Source organism: Thermobia domestica, chromosome 2 (assembly GCF_964235325.1).
Source record: "Thermobia domestica chromosome 2, izTheDome1.hap1.1, whole genome shotgun sequence".
Taxonomy (NCBI): Eukaryota; Metazoa; Arthropoda; class Insecta; order Zygentoma; family Lepismatidae; genus Thermobia; species Thermobia domestica.
Genome location: NC_137455.1, coordinates 126,835,246 through 126,854,088, shown reverse-complemented (window position 1 = coordinate 126,854,088; position 18,843 = coordinate 126,835,246). Strand labels below are relative to the sequence as shown.

Sequence of the window (18,843 nt, the reverse complement as noted above, 5' to 3'; positions counted from 1 at the left end):
AATGCTTCTACTTTGAAGGAATTTATTGGAATCATTTCTCCATCAAATACTTGTATTGCCAGGATTTTTTTTTTTTTTGTGCATAGGTGGTATCTAGTTCTGTGATATTTTTATCTATCTACATACATACAAAAGATATACAAACATTATATATATGTTATATATATGTTACGAGTGAGTTAAAGATTAAATTCAGCTCCATGTGGACACAGCTGAATTTGCTTTGACGGAGTTCGCTTAAGTTTTGGTTAGCGAATAGTAAACGAAACCACGTTTCAAACCCTTTGGACAGTTAGTTTATCAAAGTTCTACAGACAGTTCTGAACGGTACGATTCGGTTCGGTTTGTGAACGGTTCGGTTGGGGATCAGTTCGGTTCGGTTCGATTTGGGATCGGTTCGGTTGGGATCAGTTCGGTCCAGTTTGGAAACGGTTCGGTTCGGTTTCGGTTAACCGTTCCAAACTGGTTTAAGTGGCAAACCGAAACCGCGGTTTACGTTTTCAGGAACCGTCCACCCTTATCTTCCATGAAAAAAAAAAAAAAAACTTTTCGATTAATTTTTACACCCCCTCAAACATATTCATATAGATTTTTACCCCCCAATATTTCAATGACGCAGTTTGCGTCATAGCCCGCCCTTGTGGGAACCCCTGGTTGCGAGTATACCTGTACATACACCTTCATGTACATAATATTTCAAGTAAAACAATAATTATTGACGTACATTAAATAACTTCATTAACTACAGTAAATATATTAAATACTGTAGTGGGTGATTAACTGAATCTGTTTTGGTGTGTATATGTCAAGAACCAAATTCATTCCGAAATTACAGGGAGGAGTTGTACGTCCCTTTGCACCTCGCTGCGGGCGCTCATGTTATTGTCATAGCAGCGAAGAACGTTTCTTCGATTGGTCAAAACTATATAAGCGGAAAATGTAGTTAAAGCAACTAACTTCCTTTCAATTTTCACTTTTCGCTTTTTTATAGCTAGTTACAAGGTGTATTAAGTAAAATATTCATGAAAGAAAACTTTTATATCAATAATGACTTGTGAGTTGTGAGCACTTTCCGTAACGGTTTGCGTCAACGCAATGCAAAACTTGCAATCTAGTTTGCTATAATTGGCATAGTGTTTATAATACTTTTTACATTGATTTGCAGTGTACCGAAATTTGCGAAGGCTGGTATTGAATGACTCCCTTGGCCTCTTGTCAACTTCTTATTTCGAGAAATAAGCCTCAGATAAATGGCTGCACAAGTGAATGTCAACGTTCAGAGGAGAGATCGACATGCATAAAGAAAAAGATTTGGGAAGAAGATAAAAATTAAAATTACATTGCCACCGTGCTACAAAAAAGAAGAAGAAAAGAAATGTGAAACACGTCAAAATCAAAACAAATAGGGACAAAATTATATTTTATTACACTAGGAGATCGAAGGTTCAAATAACACTGAATTATTCGCCATTTAGTTGAGGTTGTTCAAAACTGTAGTGAAAAATAGTGTTGAAGTATGGATCCATTAGAAGTAATTGAAGCAAGATTGACTGATTTAGAAGATCGTGTTTTTGGAACACTGGATAAAAATTCGAAGTATACACCAGTATGTATTTTTTTTTTTTTTTTGTTAATGTAAGATGCACATACGAACTCGTTACGCGCAGAGTGAGAATGTGAGGCCACTTAAAAACGTTTGCATAACGTTTCCATGCAGATTAACAATATGATGCCACTGAGTAATGGTTCTATATTACTGCTGTATCGCCAGACCAATTTCAAAACCGAAAAACGTACCATTCGGTTATATTTAGTTGGATTACATTAAAGTACGTTAGGTTACATTAGGCGTACAGTTTACTATATGGATGCATAGTATAAGTAGTAGTAGTAGGAACGGGTGAGAAGCCCCACAGGGGTTGAGTGGGTTCTGTTTTCGGAATGAAATGGGCAAATTAGGCTTGCCCAAATTTTTCTGTACATTTTACAATTTATGTCACAGCCTTGACATTCACGAGCCATTCCGACACTGCCTTTCGCACCACTATAACAAGTGTACCTCTCCGCGAAATAGTCCACCCGTCTCCACATACAGTGACACTTACAATCATCAAATACAACCACTTTCTTAACTTTTACTATTCCCCTTATCAGACTTCTACTCATTCTTCCTCACAAACTTAAATAAATTCTCCAGTTGACCCGTAAATATCCTAAAATTGGTCCGGCGATACAGCAGTTAATCCTATAATGTAAAGTTAACGCAAATCCATTAGTGCACAATGTGTTAAATTTAATTGAGTGTGTAGTTCATTAGTTGGTATCCCGAGGTGGATTGTTGTCGGAAGCAGCTCTGTGGTGCTCATGCATACTACAGATTTTATATGCTTGTTGTGTATATTATCTGTAACATGATATGTTGTCAATATTAAAAGTGGTAACATAATGTATTAGTTCAACAATGGGAATAGTTTGATGAATAACAAACTGGTTTATTTTTATGAACTTACAGTGACACTTCGTGTAGGGCTAAATACTTTTTTTTTTTTTTTTAATCGATTTTCGGAGCATGGGATTATTTTAAGGAATGAGGGAAAATTTAGACAGGCACGAGGGAACTACTTAAGTTAGTTAATACCATTGGTAACTGGAAGTAGAAATCTGTCCTACGTACTGATATCTCAACAAGTCCTTCTCAGTAAACAGAATGTATTGCAAAAAATATTCTGTTGATTATTCTCCTTTCCAAATCTTTTGAGAAGTATTAAAAAACACAAGGGTTCATCATTCAGCAAAGAGTGCCTGTTCAAAATGTGAATAAAGAATGAAACATTAAAATATTGGTAATAAGTTAACTCAGGACATTTCTCGATTTTCTAGGTATCTTCGCAGCGCGCAGAACAGCTCTTTAAAAAACAGTACTGTACTGCGAAAATCAGTACATCTGGTCACCCTAAACTGTTTGGCAAGCGGCGGATCTACTTCGCGTAAGGTTACCGCATGGTTGGGTTGTGGGGAAGTGTCGAGCATTTGTATTCTGAACATGGCTGCAAGTGTACACAGACACTCCAATTGGTATCTTACGCAGAGAAAAAAGTACGCTCTACTAATTTTAACAAAATGGGTCACAACTTCCCTAACCCTAAGCTAACCCGACTCTATTCTATTCTAGTATACCCTTTTAAAGCGGTCCTGAAAATTATTTTTAAATTTTCATAGCTATTATTACGTTTTATTGTCGAAAACTAAGCGGGCGACCAACTTCGGAATAAATGCTCAACAATGGATCGTGTTACCCATTCTCCTATACAACAAGCAACAAATAATACAGTATAAGGATGTAAGATATCCATGTATGTAAAGAGCGTCGCACAGTTCCTCTCGTGCGTTGCACTGCCTTGTATCGAGGTGAAAACGACAGAACTTCGGTGTAAGAATTAGAGTAGTCGTAAAGTGAGTTTAATGGAACTTGAGTAACAGGAATCGCCAACCACTGAAGAGGTTTGTAACCTAGGATAGTAAGCCAATGCGTTAAAAATGACTGAAGCGTAATGAGCACCTGGAACAGCCATTGCGACAGTCAAAATTGGATGCGAGTTCCATAGTCCGAATAGCCGCGCTGTTAAACTTCTAAACGGCAAATCACTACCAACAATGCTTAACACGACGAAAATGTTGTCGAGAACATGCAAAGTAAACCGTCAATTATTGGAAATGCGTAATATGGTCCGATGAGATGTCTTTCATCTTATTTGCAACAACAGGCCATGTTTATGGTTGGCAGACGGCTAAAGAAGCTCATGCTGAGATCTGCAGTTTCCTGGTATTTATTGGGTGCTGTTGTTACTCTCATAGGACACATTTTCAGTGTTTGGGTAACCGCGTGCATCGTATGATTCAGATCAGACCTCAACAATATTGAACATCTGTCTTGGACAAAAGTCGTGTGCGTGGGTTTTCTCGGAGTTCTCCGGCAAGGTTCTAGAACACAGGTCTCCCTTCCCATTTAGCTATAATAAAGACAGAAAACAACATGCCCTGCGGGGCTCTAACCCGCCTTTACTCGCTAATGCTCGCTCGGCAATACTATGTGAATTGAATATTAAACTTTGGTACAAAAAGGAACCAACCTAGTTACCTATATGGGGAGACCTGTGTTCTAGAATCTTCCCGAGTTCTCCCCTTTCTTCATTCCGTCATTATCATTGCTCTAATTATCACTGTTTCCCTTAGCCTTTGAGCATACTCGTGGGACTTAAAAAAACAGTGGTCAGTTCTGAAGCTGAGACCCTGGACTCATGTCCTTTACCCTCACTGACGGAATAAGAGTGGCACACTACATAGGAAATGAAACAATATTTCTCTGGGAACTTGTATCATGCCTCAATTTCACTACGAGTCGGAGATGTTCTGCGCGCTAATGGGAGCTATTCTTTTATATGTATACATACACTCGAAGTTATCTTAAAAATAATTACTAAACTTGCATCCCAATAGAATGTTTCCTGCTTTATTTATATGATTTCGACCCTCTCTTGGTCTTTCTAAGTAACATGTCTTTCCGCTATTCATTTTTTTGAGTATTCATCCATGAGGAGGGGCATCTTCCTTTTTAAGTTCTTAGAATCTCAAACACATCTTCATTCAAGAAAACGAAGAGCATCAAAAGCTGTGTCAAAATCATATAGATATTTAAAAAAAAAAAATTCTTTCGGGATACAAGTTTAGTGTTTATTTTAATCTATAGTACCTATTAGCAAATATTCGAAAATACGTTGTTATAACAAACAAACTGTAGGAAGGATATTTGAAGACGAAAGGATATTTGGCCTATCGGAAAACATTACCAGGGTTTGAAAGTTTGAGGGAAGTTTACATATTCCTAATTTGAAGACTTCCTGGAAGTGAAATGCTTTGTTTCTTCCATTTTTGTTCGCTTTTATACTATCACTTTTCCATAATGAAGAGTTGTGTATAAACTCGAAATTGTCAAATCGAAAATCAGTTAGGACTGATGAATGCAAGTGCTTTAGTTCATGTAAGAAAACTTTTTATTACAAAGATATTAGTGTAGTTTCTGTTTATTTTTACTATTTTTCTTGTAAAAATAATTCAGAATTAGTAATGAGTAGAGGCACGAGTTTTTCGCAATGCGCGATAAAACGTAATGCATCAGAATTAAGTAATTTTCAGTTTCTTGACGTTTTATGATATTCTATGTGTATTTTCATTGGTTTCCGTTGCGCGATAAAACGCGAAATTTTAAAAATACGTTTTCATTACTTAAAAAACGCTAGTTTTCCATTGACAGAACTGTAGAACGTGGCATGAACTGTGCATTGGGTGATTAGGATACGACTATAGGGAACATGTTGCCCGTTAGCTATCACCATCGCAGCTGGATGGGGAGTTCGGAAGTGATGATTGTTTGAAGTTTGTTGTAAGTGTTCTTACATACGTGTAGCTTCCAACTAGCAATGTCAATTGTAAGAGATTTTTTTAAGTATGGACTGATGATAAGTGACAAACCTACAGCAATGGAGGAGAAAAATATGGAAACATGTAACATTCTTATGTTTAGTGCTTAAATGTAACATGTGCCTATGTGTTTTCAGCAAAACTTTCCTACCCATAGTAAGTTTAGTTACTGATTTTCATCAGTTTCATTTCAAAAAATATAATTTTCTATAAATGAAATTGACATTGTCAAGTGAAATATTCAGTGTATTTTGGTTTTAGATAATTAATGGTTTATTTTTATAGTGATCTATGAATAAAAGGAACAATTGTAAAAATGTCAGGGAATTATTTTCCACAAAAGCTACAAAATGCGAAACTTTATTTGGAAAATGCGAACAAAAGCGAACTATGAAAAATGAAACGCGAAATTTTCACATTCTTAGTGCGAAAAACTCGCGCCCCTAGTAATGAGTATACCGTACATTATCACTCCGTGAGAACAAAGTACAATTAGAGCGTGTTTCGTTATATTGCAAGTTAATTTACGCCTTTATGTGTCAGTTTTAGAAACATGCGAAGAACATGCTGATTTGTTGTATTAGCAATAGCTACGTAAACTTTCGATTCTTAAGAGCTTCTTGTATAGTAACCTCCCATCATTGCAATAAATTCTCATTTCAGGTACCCGATTCTCTGAAACAGTTAAATTTGCAAATATCTGCAGCCTTGTCAGGAAGGGAGAAAATAACAGCCATAATGAAAAGAAGTAAGTATATTCATACGGATAGTAATTAGTGAATGAAAGTAAATTCTTAGAAATTAATTATTTAAAAAAAAATGTTTGATCCATGTTGCCTATCTGACTTTGGTTGAGGAAAGAACATAACTTTCTTTTTTTTCTACGTAGTGCTGTTTGAGAATTTTTATAATGTCACTTTTACCTGATATTATCTAAATACTCAGTCTTTCACGTCCGTCGGAAGGTAAGTTTTCAGATTCGAAGGGAAAATGGGAAAAATTCTTATTTGCGCAAGTTCTGGAAACTTATTTCACTTTCCTTTCTGCTTCATATTTCACTTACTGATTCTTTTCCAGCTTCACTTCGCGTACTTTCACTTACAATTCTGGTTCCTGGAAATTCCTTACACTTCGAAGCTTGGATTGACACGTACTCGTTATGGCTTGTAGAAAGTTTTAAAAATCTTCCTGTGCTACCAATTGTCTTAGATCTGGGTTGATTAATTTGATTTCTGAGTGCTTATTAACCCTACAGTGCATGATTTTTTGTATATAAGTGAAATAATATACAGGCATATGATAAAACACTTTTAATTAATATCCGAATAGAAAAATGTTCTAAAGTAATTTTTCGTGCTAAAAGATAAAATACTTTGTATCACTTCTGATACATTATGCATCAACAGTTCATGTTCCTCTCTCGTACAAAATCAAATTATAGCATTCGTAAAAACAATTAAGCAACTTACTTCATGAATTTGGATTTTTTGCAACTTCGAAACTATTCTTTGTCCTTTAGAGTAGACGGCCCATAAACTCTTCTATTCTCACCTTCGCTAAGCACGCGCACGACTTCTATCTCTCTGTACTGAAGCAACATTTTCCTGACGTCTACCGGATATATGGTGAACTATGTGCTCAGAGAAATATCAGATATGATACAATATGTATTTGTGATACAGCTCACGACCTGAACATTAATACTAGCCATAATTTATTTTGTATCAAATATGATACAAAATGCATTGTAGGGTTAAATCAAATTGATATTAGTTCTATTCCGATTTCGTACTCTAAACAAAACAGGTCTGTTACTCTACGATGACAAATGTAGCTGTAGTTGTTAATATCTGTTGACATTAATAATTGAAATTTACTAAAATTGTATATTTTTTAAAACATACAATTATAAGACCATTATCTTTTTCAGTGGACGAAATTGAAAGATACTTGGATCCTCAGTATGCGGAGACCGCAGTTCTTGATTCCGCTGCGAAAACCGAAATTGTTCTCTGTTTAGAACCAGAGCTTTACAACAATTTGAAACAGCTGCAACAAATTCAACAAATGAAACCTGTTTTAGACAGTGAGCATATCAAATGTAAGTAGAAAAAGGTTTTTCTTTTATGTTTCATTTGGTATAAGGGTTCCTGCTAAATTGTATCTACTACACTTAATATCTGTTCCTGATGAGTATTTATACGTCATGACGTATAATTGCACTTATGTCTTCCAAATCTGTTAAAAGAAACAGTTGTATTCTACAGTTACTTTTAATGTTTTATTTCACTTGTAGAAGGCTCACCTATTAATTTCTGTTACAATTTCTTAAAATAGAAAATTGGTTTATAGTGCAACCGGAACGTGATTGACAATATTTTTATTTATTATTTTAATGAAGTCACAATGTAACCGTTAAATGAATAAATGGAAACTGGAATACCTATTATTACCATTGCACTATATGTTGTAACATTGTAATATATAATCTTCAGGGTATATTGTGTAAAATGTTGTTTCTGAAAGCGTTGCTATGACTGCTTGTAATGCTCACGAGGGTATAACTAATAATGCTATCCATTGTGGAAGCGAGCGATAGCTTTTTTCTTTATTAAATTATTAGTTAATTGGAGCTTTCCACTGCCTATCTCAGACCCAATGTATAGGAATAATTCTTAATCTTCCAAGAAAACATCCCTTATTTCATAAAAATCTCCTCATTCTCAGTTGACCTGGGGATGATTATTTGAGCTCCCTCGTGACTATACGGTTGGTATACGCGTCTTTGGCGCGGGAGAGCCGGGCTCGATTCCCGGTGGAGCTCATGTGACTCGGATCCCACGTTATACGATAGATTCATGTCTCATATAGTCTCGCTACTGAAAAAGATGCCAAACTCAAATCAAACCTGGGGCCGCGGTGGCTCAGTGGTAGAGCGTTCACCTCTGATGCTAGGGGTCCCGGGTTCGATCCCAACCCCCGCCAAGTGAACTTTGTGGTGGACAAACACCGTGTGCGTGGCTTTCCTCGGGGTTCTCCCGTTTCCTCTCATTTTCTTCATTCCACCATTTCATTCATTACTCATCACCGTCTCCTTTAGCCTAACCGACATGACCGTAGGACGTAAAACTTAAAGATTTCACTTTTTTTTTTTTTTAAATCAAACCAAACCAAAATGGGGATGAGTGGGAAACCTCGAAGAAAATATATGACATATTGCATCAAAAAATAAATAAAAATAAAATAAAATGAATTTGATGAAAATGTAAGCACTTGGAGTCCGTTAATTCGAATAAGCTCGTCTAAATAAGATGTTGCTTCGATTTAAAGTACTTGAAAATACTAAGACATAAACAACAGATCCAAGGTCTACTAAACCTAGTTCTGAATGACTTATTCGAGAAGTGAAGGTTTGTGGCAACGAGTGGTTCGATAAACACCCTAAGTGGTCGGAATTTGACATTCGTAATTATTATTCTACTAGCTAAACCTGCACTCTACACAGCGCATCATTCGCATATGAGCATGAATCTCCTTATTCCTCACAGCATCTTTACATGTCCCTTTACAAACACAAGTGAAAGACGTCTTGATTTAAAAAAAAAAAAAAAAAAAAAAACTCGGCAAGGGATCATAAAGGGGAGATTTTTCGATTATTTTGTCTCAATATCTCGCAACGTTTGCAAGATTTGAGCCTACTTCCGGTTGGAGTTTCTAATTCATGCATGACCAGTGTTTTCTTTCTTCTGGAATGCAGTATGTAATAAGCAAATACATTACATACACAATTAATTATAATGGCAGTCATATATGGTGTTCATTGAGGAAAACACTCCAAAAATATTCATCTTATACTGGAGAAATGGTTATCCTTTTTTCATTATTATTTGGCCATGAAAAACAAACGCCTGATATATGCAACCCCTATATACAATGGTGTGGTGTTGGAATGTACAATGCGTGGGATATGATGCTATAGTTTTTTTTTTTTTTTTTTGTTTTGTTTGTTTAAAAAAATTTTAACGCTTCCATTGTACCCTTAAAAATGTAATAAAGAAATAATGGTCACGTTTTTTTTTAAATATTCGATTAGAACTGGACAATCTACACAAAATTTCCAGTCGATCAGTGAAAACGTCATCTTTCTAGAGCTTGTAGTTTCCGAGATCTCATTGTCGAAATGATTGACCACAAACATATAAACGTCCATAACATATAGTTTAAAAGAACTCAGAAGATAGAAGCACAATTCACTTGCATTGATTTTGGAGAAGACTTATTAAAATACAAAGGCTTTGAACAATAATTTTAAATCATTAACTTTATGAAAAAGATCTAATTAACTGACTTATTCAAAGTACACCTACTCAAAATGCTTGTCTCTGTTAAACGTGAAATCACACACAACCGTAAATGAAAGATGTGAAAGCTAAAGTTATAGGTTGGAGCTCAGTCGCTGTTTATTGCTATTGTAGCATTTTAATAGATAGATAAACCATGTAAGATATAAGTATATAATGCAGCTTGTTCTGAGAGGCTTATATTCATTTCTCTAATGTACACTCATGCCCAAAATGATTGTCGCATGTCTATAAATATGTTGTTGTAGGAATATAATTTGATAAGGAATTCGCGCGGTATTTCTTATAATGTTAGTATGTGTATAATCGACAAAGACATGTATGTGGCAAATTTCATGTCAAAAGAGCAGCAAATAAGAACAATAAATCGAAAATAAAACTTTCTTGTACATTTAACAACATTTTGTTTTACTCATTCTAATTTTCGTATTTATAATTATTTTCCTATGAAATTTACCACAACTATACATTTCCCGATTATATACATAATATCAGTATTTAAAGTACTCTGCAAAATCATTATAAAATTATATTCCTACAAGAAGACAATTATAGATATGCGACAATAATTTTGGACATGACTGTACATCAATAGCATCTATGAAACATCATACTGCGAAGGTGACTCGGGTTCGATTTTCGGCGTGAGCTTATGTGGTTCGGATTCCACGGTAATCTGTAGGTCCACATTTCATATAACCTTACAACTGAAAGAGACGCTAAAATCAAATCAAATCATATTGAAGATCATACATGCAATGCAGTAATATGTTGCTGAGATGCGAAAATGTTGCTGAGATTTAAAATAATATAGTAATAGAAGCATTGTAAAATAATGAAAATCAGAGAAACAGAATATTTCTTTAATCCAGTATACAAGTTGTGACAAGAAAGAGGGTGTAAGCTGTTAAATCTGATTTTCAAAATGTGGTATGGTCACAGGAGAAAATCGATACTCCTCTTCCTCAACCGAACGATCTTATAAAAAATGGGCGCAGACGGAAACTGCTAGTTGAGGGCTGGTTCTCACTATCTGACGGGTGATCAGGTAGACAATGGTAAAGTTCGTGCTTTACTATGTAACTATATGCAAAAATGTGTGTGAAATTCTTACCCTTTGTGGAAACTACACTGAAACAAGTCGAATGTCAAAAGATGTGACATTGGCAACTGATGTTGAAATAACGGTCGCACCATCATTATTAAAAACAAACCTATATGTTTACAGAAACGTACAACAACGAGAAAAATACATGTATAAAAGGTTCAGTAAAAACTCGTTACATGGGATTTGAATAAATGTGGTAACACGAGACTCTCTTTTATATTTAAATTACCCAATAGGTAACCGCTATGATGATGTTAGAAGTATTAAACCATAACACAGTGTGTTAAAAAAAAAAAAAAAAAAAAAAAGCGTGAATGTGATGCGATAAATATCCTTTATCATTTATCAAATATGATAGAAACTAGATTGTTGTGTTTGAACTATCCGGAAAAAAAATAGAAAAAAACTCGACATTTTCGCTTTGTGAGGGGAGACAGAGAGAGGAGTTAGCCTAGTGTGTCTTTTAGCACCGAGGCTAAATGTGACGTGGACCTACAGCTTGACGTAGGATCGAAACCACGTGTGCTCTTATCGGAAATTGAACCTGAGTCTCCGTTATTTACCCATGAAGAAGACCTAACCTATAATGGGAAAGAGCGTATATTTATCAGTATGCTTGCTACTAAAGTCGATTCGTCTTTAAGTAATCAATTGGTTACTTCTGTAAGATAAGATTTAAAAAAAAATAATAATTTCTTTATAACAGATTACTCACCTACAAATGTTCTTGGTTTTTCTTCCATTATTTTGAGTGCTACAGTTGGGCACTTCCTCAGGGACAGGCACAGGCTTTTCCACAATAAGATATATATATATATATATATATATTGTATCAACAGTGGAAATTTAAAAGCAGTGACGTTTTATCAATACTGGTAGTCACTTTCCGTTTCCAGTAAATTGTTGACTACTACCATTATCTTACTATATACAACAAATTTTGAACATTGTATTTACAAAGATGAGTGTACTAATTAACTTACTAATATTCTTTTTTTATTCGTTTTTTTTATATATAGGGAAGGCCGGGGTAATAAGAGACAAAAAAATCTAGCACTTGTATTGATTTCTTGAGGAACTAGGAAAAAATATATGTGATTGTACTAAAAACAATGAAACCTGCTGATGTATTAACACATTTTTTCCAGTTGCTTTTTCATGTCAAACAAAATTACGAAAAATTTGGTTAAAGTAAGTGTCTCTTATTACCCCTAAGGGGTAATAAGAGACAGGGCTCTCACTGCTTATGCAAATAGAATAGAAAATGAGTAAGAGTTTTAAGAAACATCTTCAGACAATTCTGAACAATTTACTTTTTTTCAGATGTGAAATATGTACATATGTTCTCGAAATATCGAGATTTAAAAAATGAAATTCAATAGTTAGTTCGGAAAATTTAGTTATTGAGTATTATTGAGTATCATTTATTTGAGTATTAAATATCAAAAACCATTAAAAACAAAGTATAGTTGAGTTTTACGTAATCTAGATACATCATGGACAAAACTCACACTACCAAATAAAAAAGAATGCTGACAAGAAATTTTCTGGAGAATGTCGAAAATCAACTTAAAAAGTGTGTAAATTCTCAATGAAGAAAAAACACCGCATTTAAAAACTAGTTTTAGCTAACTTAAATGGATTGAAAAAGCTATTCAATTGTGATCATACACGAAGAGAACATTGAAAAATGTTGTAAGGTTATTGTTGATCAAATTTTATGTAAAATGTAGCCTATGTAAAAAACTACATTTTCGAAAAATATGTAAGATGAATATTAAACCTTTTACGATATACAGTCGAACGAACATATGAAAAATGTGCAAAAGAGTTTGGAAATGTTATGCTAGCCTATGTAAACTCCAAGTTAACATTAGAAACCTCATAAATGTAATTTAAACTTTAGTGTAACAATTATAGCAGGTAGGCCTTACGAATTATCGTAGGCTGGACCACTTAAATAAACATAGGAAAAATGTATAGGCCAAAAAGAACTGTTGGCATATAAGCATGAATTTAACAAATGTTAAGAATAGTCCTACAAACACCTAGGCCTACCAAAAGAAGAGGAGTCATATTTAATCTTTCTGTTTTGGTTTCAAAAGTCCTTTTCCACTTTGCTATAAACACAACGAGTTTTTGGAGCTATCATCTGGAAATGAGGAATGGCCCATTTCCATTTTCATCCAGTTTGATAGGTCCTTAAAACACAAATTTGGATGTCATTGTTTGAATGTCATCATAGGCAGGCCAATTGAAACCATTTAGTCCTTTTCTCAAAAATTTAACCTTGCACGGTCCTTCATCTGGGAAAGCAATAACCCTCCGAATATACCAGTCAAAATCATAGTACACGGCGTAATACATTTCTAAGCAAGATTCTGCTCTGGTTGAATCAATTTCTCCTGGCCAACTTTCACCAGTTGATGAAATTAGTTGATCCAAAGCATATTCTCTACTGTCACTACCTATGTACAGACTCTGACTGAATTGCCAGAGTAGGAATTTTCTTATTTACTTTCTGTATACAAAAAACTAGCAGGTTATACTCGTCACATGCGCTAAATAAACATAAAGTTGAACTGGGGTAATAAGAGACAGGTGTCTCTTATTACACCTTCAAAATTTCTGAAAGGGGTAATAAGAGACATGCCCTCAATTGACCTGAAATGCAATGTTTCAGCATTTTTCAAAACTTCACATCAATCTTCATAATCTTATTTACAAAGCTCCATAGCAGTCATTTCCACATTTGTAACTTTTCACAATAAAATTTTATTTTAAAACAGTCACGAACTTTCGTGGTTAGTTCATAAGTACAAGTGGGGTAGGAAAGTAAAGGTATTGATGGTTTCATTACTTATTTTTTTTTTTTATATATATAATTTTGATTTGATATTTAGGATATTTTTTGGCCATGTCTCTTATTACCCCGGTCTCTCCTATATATATGCTGTATTTTTGTTCAGATTTATCAATAAATGCATTCTTCTATTTTCGAATCGTAGTCCTAATCACTCGCCAAGAAAAATCGTTGAATCGTTGTTTGCTCAGTGTAGCCAAGTCACACTATTATTCTATATCTGTAACTATCCATATCACAGGTTTTTAAGTTATTGTGTTAAGAATGAAATATGTATGTCAAAAATACACACAATAAAGTTTTTTAATTTAAAGTGACAATTCGTGATGATGCTGTTCTTCTATTCGTTGCTGTTCCAATCTCTATCCAGATTTTCTTTGTATTTAGTTTTGGATTTTTGTCGTGATGTAATATGACACATTTGTTTCAATATTACAGGAAGCTATGTGAAAAACACGTAATGCACCGAGTGTTTGGTTCTTGAAGATGCTTCGATAATCCTGAGGTATCTTCTTTGTCCTCTCGGAACTACCTTAAGTGTTCTTTTAACTTAGTGCCAATGTTTCTTTAGTCATTCTTATATACGTACATGTGTTGGAGGCAAATTACATTAGGATAAAAATCCAAAACTAAATGCCGATAAAGGAAATCTGGGTAGAAATTGGATACCATCGTTACTAATTACATCAATAGAAACTTCATTTTAATACATTAACTTTAAAATTTGTGGTGTGGATGTAGATAAAATCGGATATTAATGTGACCTGGATATATTGAACACATAATAGTTCAAATAGTCAACAGTTTATTGAAAACAACAAATGACTACCTGTACTAATTTACGTAATTGTAATAAAATTTACGTAATTATTCCTAAATTTTAAAATTATTCTTAAATTCTTAAAGGAATATATATCTTAAAGGGATATTCTTAAATTCTTAAAGGGGTAAACGCAATACAAAATTTTTGCAGTTTGCAAAATTGTAGCATATTTTACTTGTGTATATATTACTTTGGTTTCTTTCTGATTAAGGTGTTAAAAAGAAATACGTACTGTGATTGATTATCATAATTATCTTTCTTTCGTTCAATTACTGAGAGGTGAAGTCTGTGGATCACTGTGACCGCCCACTCTTATATGTTGAGAGTATAATAATTCACTGCTACTGAGTGACTGTTACACGTGAGAAACATCTTGAACAAAACGTATATCATAAATATAAGGAAACCCTTGTAGTGTACCAGTTAAAAAAGAAATATAATTTAAATTGGAAATACAACAATCTCCTCGACAAATTTATTTTTGCTCCAATATCCATCGAGACCAGTGGGGCATGGGGTTCTAGAAGCCTTGATTTTATCAGAGAGGTAGGCAGACGCATATCTATCGTTTCTGGAGATGTTCGTTCAGCATCCTTCTTAGTACAACGTATATCCATTGCGGTCCAACGTGGCAACGTTTCGTCAGTTCTTGGTACGTTGCCGCCTGGAAGGGAACTGGAGGAGATATTTCTTCTCTAGTAGAGTAAAGTGGGGCAAAAGGTCGCACTTAATGTTCAGCATGCTATTGCTGCTATACCAAAAACAATATTGAGATGATCCATAATTGTTATTTTTTCTCGAAAGCCATGTGAAATGAATCTTTTTTATAAAGCATTTATAAATATGATAAATTAATATATTGTTATGTTTTATGTGAAAAAAAATATTGAAATATATGCATAGTTTTATATTTAAATTGCATTTAGTTCTTAAAAAGTCAAGTACAAGTGATTTAAATTTATTATTATTATTATTATTTTTAAAAAAAAGGAGCGTGATTTTTTCAATACTGCTTGGTCGTAGCAATCCCAAGGAAATCACTGTCCTACGCAACGCGGTACGATACAGCATTAACTCAAATTACCCCAAAATCACTTGAGTACAGCTGTACGTTCATATAGAACAGAACAGAAGCGTGAAGAATTGTGTTTAGTTCAGCAGAATGTAAATGCCAGACAAATAAGGATGCTATAGAATACCTCATAAATGAACCGTACTAACAGTTTTTAGCTTTTTGAATAAGGTTTTAACAGAGAATCAAACTAATAGAGTCCACAGTCGTTGCTACTAGTATTCAAGGTAAGTATTCCCACTATACGTATGGTACTTAATCTCAATAGGCATTACGTCGGTAGTCATACTTTAAGATATTCCCTCTGCTTATAACAGTCACCATGAACAGTAAATGCATACATCATCATCCTACGAGACAAACTAATCAACACAAACTTATGTTACTAGAAATAAGTTGTAAAATAGTACAACAAGCAGTCAGATTAGTAATTCCATAACATAAATTATGTACGGTTTCAACATGAACAAGCACGAGTAATCTAATAAAAGATGTTAGTTTCATCAGTAAGGAGGAGTCGACTTAGTTTCGTGACACGAGTTTCATCAGTAAAGAGAAGTCGGACTTAGTTTCGTGACACGTGCTAATTTTTTAAGCTGACGTTACAGCTTTTTTCACTTTACAGAATATTAAAACGTTGATATTAACGTTAAAACATTAAAACGTTTAATATACGTTACAAAACGTATTTACAATGTTAATATGCATTAACGCTTCCATTTATCTTGTGACTTTCAAACTCATGGACAAAAAAGACTGAAATTTTGTACCATGCAAATATCGGCACGGGGTCATTGTTTGGCATACCCTGTGATTACCACAGGGTTAATAGTATTGCCAACCCAACATAGAGTTGTAGTTTTTAAAGTAGCACTACGTCAGCTTATTACGTATTTCAAATTTACATGTTACAGGAAAGTTTAAAATGCTGCATTTATAATTCAGTGTTGCAAACTAAGGACTCTACAGTATCACAAACATCCAAATTTTGGTGCCCTCTACAGCAGTAATAATGAATATGAAACAGAAGGTGCGGTGCACATCCAAAGTACTTAACTGACCAAGACTATGATCATGATATGACGGATTTCAAATAAATACCAACAAGGTTACAGCAGATTGAAAATATTCCCTTTTCAAAAGCCTTTATCTGGAAAAACTGCTTACGAGGGAAGGGCATGATGTCACTTGGAGATAGTTGCACCAAACTTAGTGTAGGAGTAGGTAATGGGAATAGAAAAGAACGTGTGGAAGCATTCGTTTCGCATGCGTTCGAAATCAGAAAAAAATAAAGTTCTGAACAAGTATGGCCTGTCAATCAGGTATTGATGGGACGGAGCCTTTGCTCGCTGTTGCTGCCAATGCAGAAGTAGTTAAATAAAGTAGAATGAAAACAAAAAAATATGAGGTGAACAGAAAATGCGTCAATGTTCGCCCTCAGTCCCACCAGGCGAATGCCGGGATACTAAATTTATCAACTGTCCTACCCTTGCCGTTACCAATTGGGTATGCATCTCTAGTTAGCCTAATGAAATTATATCTAAAAAATAAAGGAAATATATACAGAAATTAATCATGGGCGTCGCCAGAAGTTTTCCAGGGAAGGAGTCGAAATGAAATTTCTGTTTTTCTTCACACTATAAGATGCTGTCAGAAAGCAAGTATTACATGTTTGAACCCATCAATATTAACTGATTTCATCAGTACGGGTGAATACGCCCACCAAAATTAAAGTATTGTGTGTTTGTAAGGCGAATTTAAATATATATTTCGGGATTAGTGATGTTTAAAATGGGAACGACTGTGGACGGCCATAACAAAAATAACCGTTTGAATACATACAAGACTATTCATTAACACAACTATGTTAACGCAAAGAATAAAGGAAATATTTGAATTTGGTCTCCTCACTATTAAAAGGCAGCAAAATGTATTGGACAGAAACAGCCTCATAACAACTGCGTTCAAGATTCCAGATATAACTCACGCATGTTTCACAAACACTGCACTTTAATAGTGTGAACAGAAAATGAACATGAGCGTTTCACTTCTGTTGCCTAGCATATATGAGACAGAACGTCTTCACTGTCTATACACATGCTATGTTCGTAAAGATAGCTTCCAAATTGGTCTCAACAAGATTTAAAAATACCGTAGTTAACCTTAATATACCGTACAGTGAATTATATACTTTTTTTTTTTTTGCATAATAAAACAGTTGTTAACAGAAGAATTAAAAAATACTAGGAACTGTATTCAAAAAATAAATATGCTAAAAAAAAAAAAAAAAACACGTTCAGTCTGAAACAGATGAGACTGCTTTTTTTTAAAAAAATATTTCAATTCCTCTTTGTCTCAAAGACAGTTGATGATTTAGTATCCCGACATTCGCCTGGTGGGACTAAGGGCGGACATTGGCGCATTTTCTCTTCAGCTCTTCTTTTCTGTTTTCATTCTACTTTATTTAACTTCTTCTTCATTTACCGCAATAGCGAGCAAAGGCTCCGTCCCATCAATATCTGATTGATAGGCCATACTTCTCCTAAACTGTAGGGCCATTATTTCTGATTCCGAACACCTGCGATACGAATGCTTCCACACGTTCTTTTCTATTCCCATTATCTACTCCTACACCAAGTTTAGTGCAATTATCTCTGAGTGACATCACACCCTTCCCTCGTTAGGTGAGTACCTCATCTAATTGCATAGACGGTTTTCAATAGATGTAAAGATCACAGTATTATTTAGAGTTATTTGATATTTGAAACCGTTCTAGAGGCATGTTAAAAACTTAGTTTGCAACACTGTTTAATATTATGTAATTCCGAGAACTTCTTATAATTGCACCTACCAAAATACATTGTTGTAATGTTATAGAAGCAAAGTAAATCATTAAAAAAAAAAAAAAAAAGTTGTCACAAATACGTCATTTCAAGCAGTATATCAAATTAACAGAATACTCTTCTTCGCACTAGGAAAATAGTTTCATTTTGGATATAAAGGGCTGAATTTGGATTTAAACAGCGTCGGAAGTGTCACTGTTGTCTCAGTGACCCCGAAAACTATGGATTCGACACTAGTATCAGTCATTTTCTATCATTTGCCCCCTCTCCTCCCCTAGGTTGCACCGTCAAAGCG

The 18,843-nt window shown here is 34.5% G+C and overlaps 1 protein-coding gene across 1 annotated transcript in view; it reads left to right on the top strand.

Moving 5' to 3' along the window:
• Nucleotides 1-1,335: 1,335 nt before the first annotated feature.
• Nucleotides 1,336-18,843, top strand: part of DCTN3-p24 (Dynactin 3, p24 subunit) — a 35,755-nt gene continuing 18,247 nt past the window's right edge. Inside the window, exons 1-3 of the mRNA XM_081745820.1 lie at nt 1,336-1,606; nt 6,142-6,226; nt 7,409-7,579. Of these exons, the coding sequence (XP_081601946.1) occupies nt 1,517-1,606; nt 6,142-6,226; nt 7,409-7,579 (346 nt within the window). The 5' untranslated portion in view covers nt 1,336-1,516. The remainder of the gene's footprint in view (nt 1,607-6,141; nt 6,227-7,408; nt 7,580-18,843) is intronic.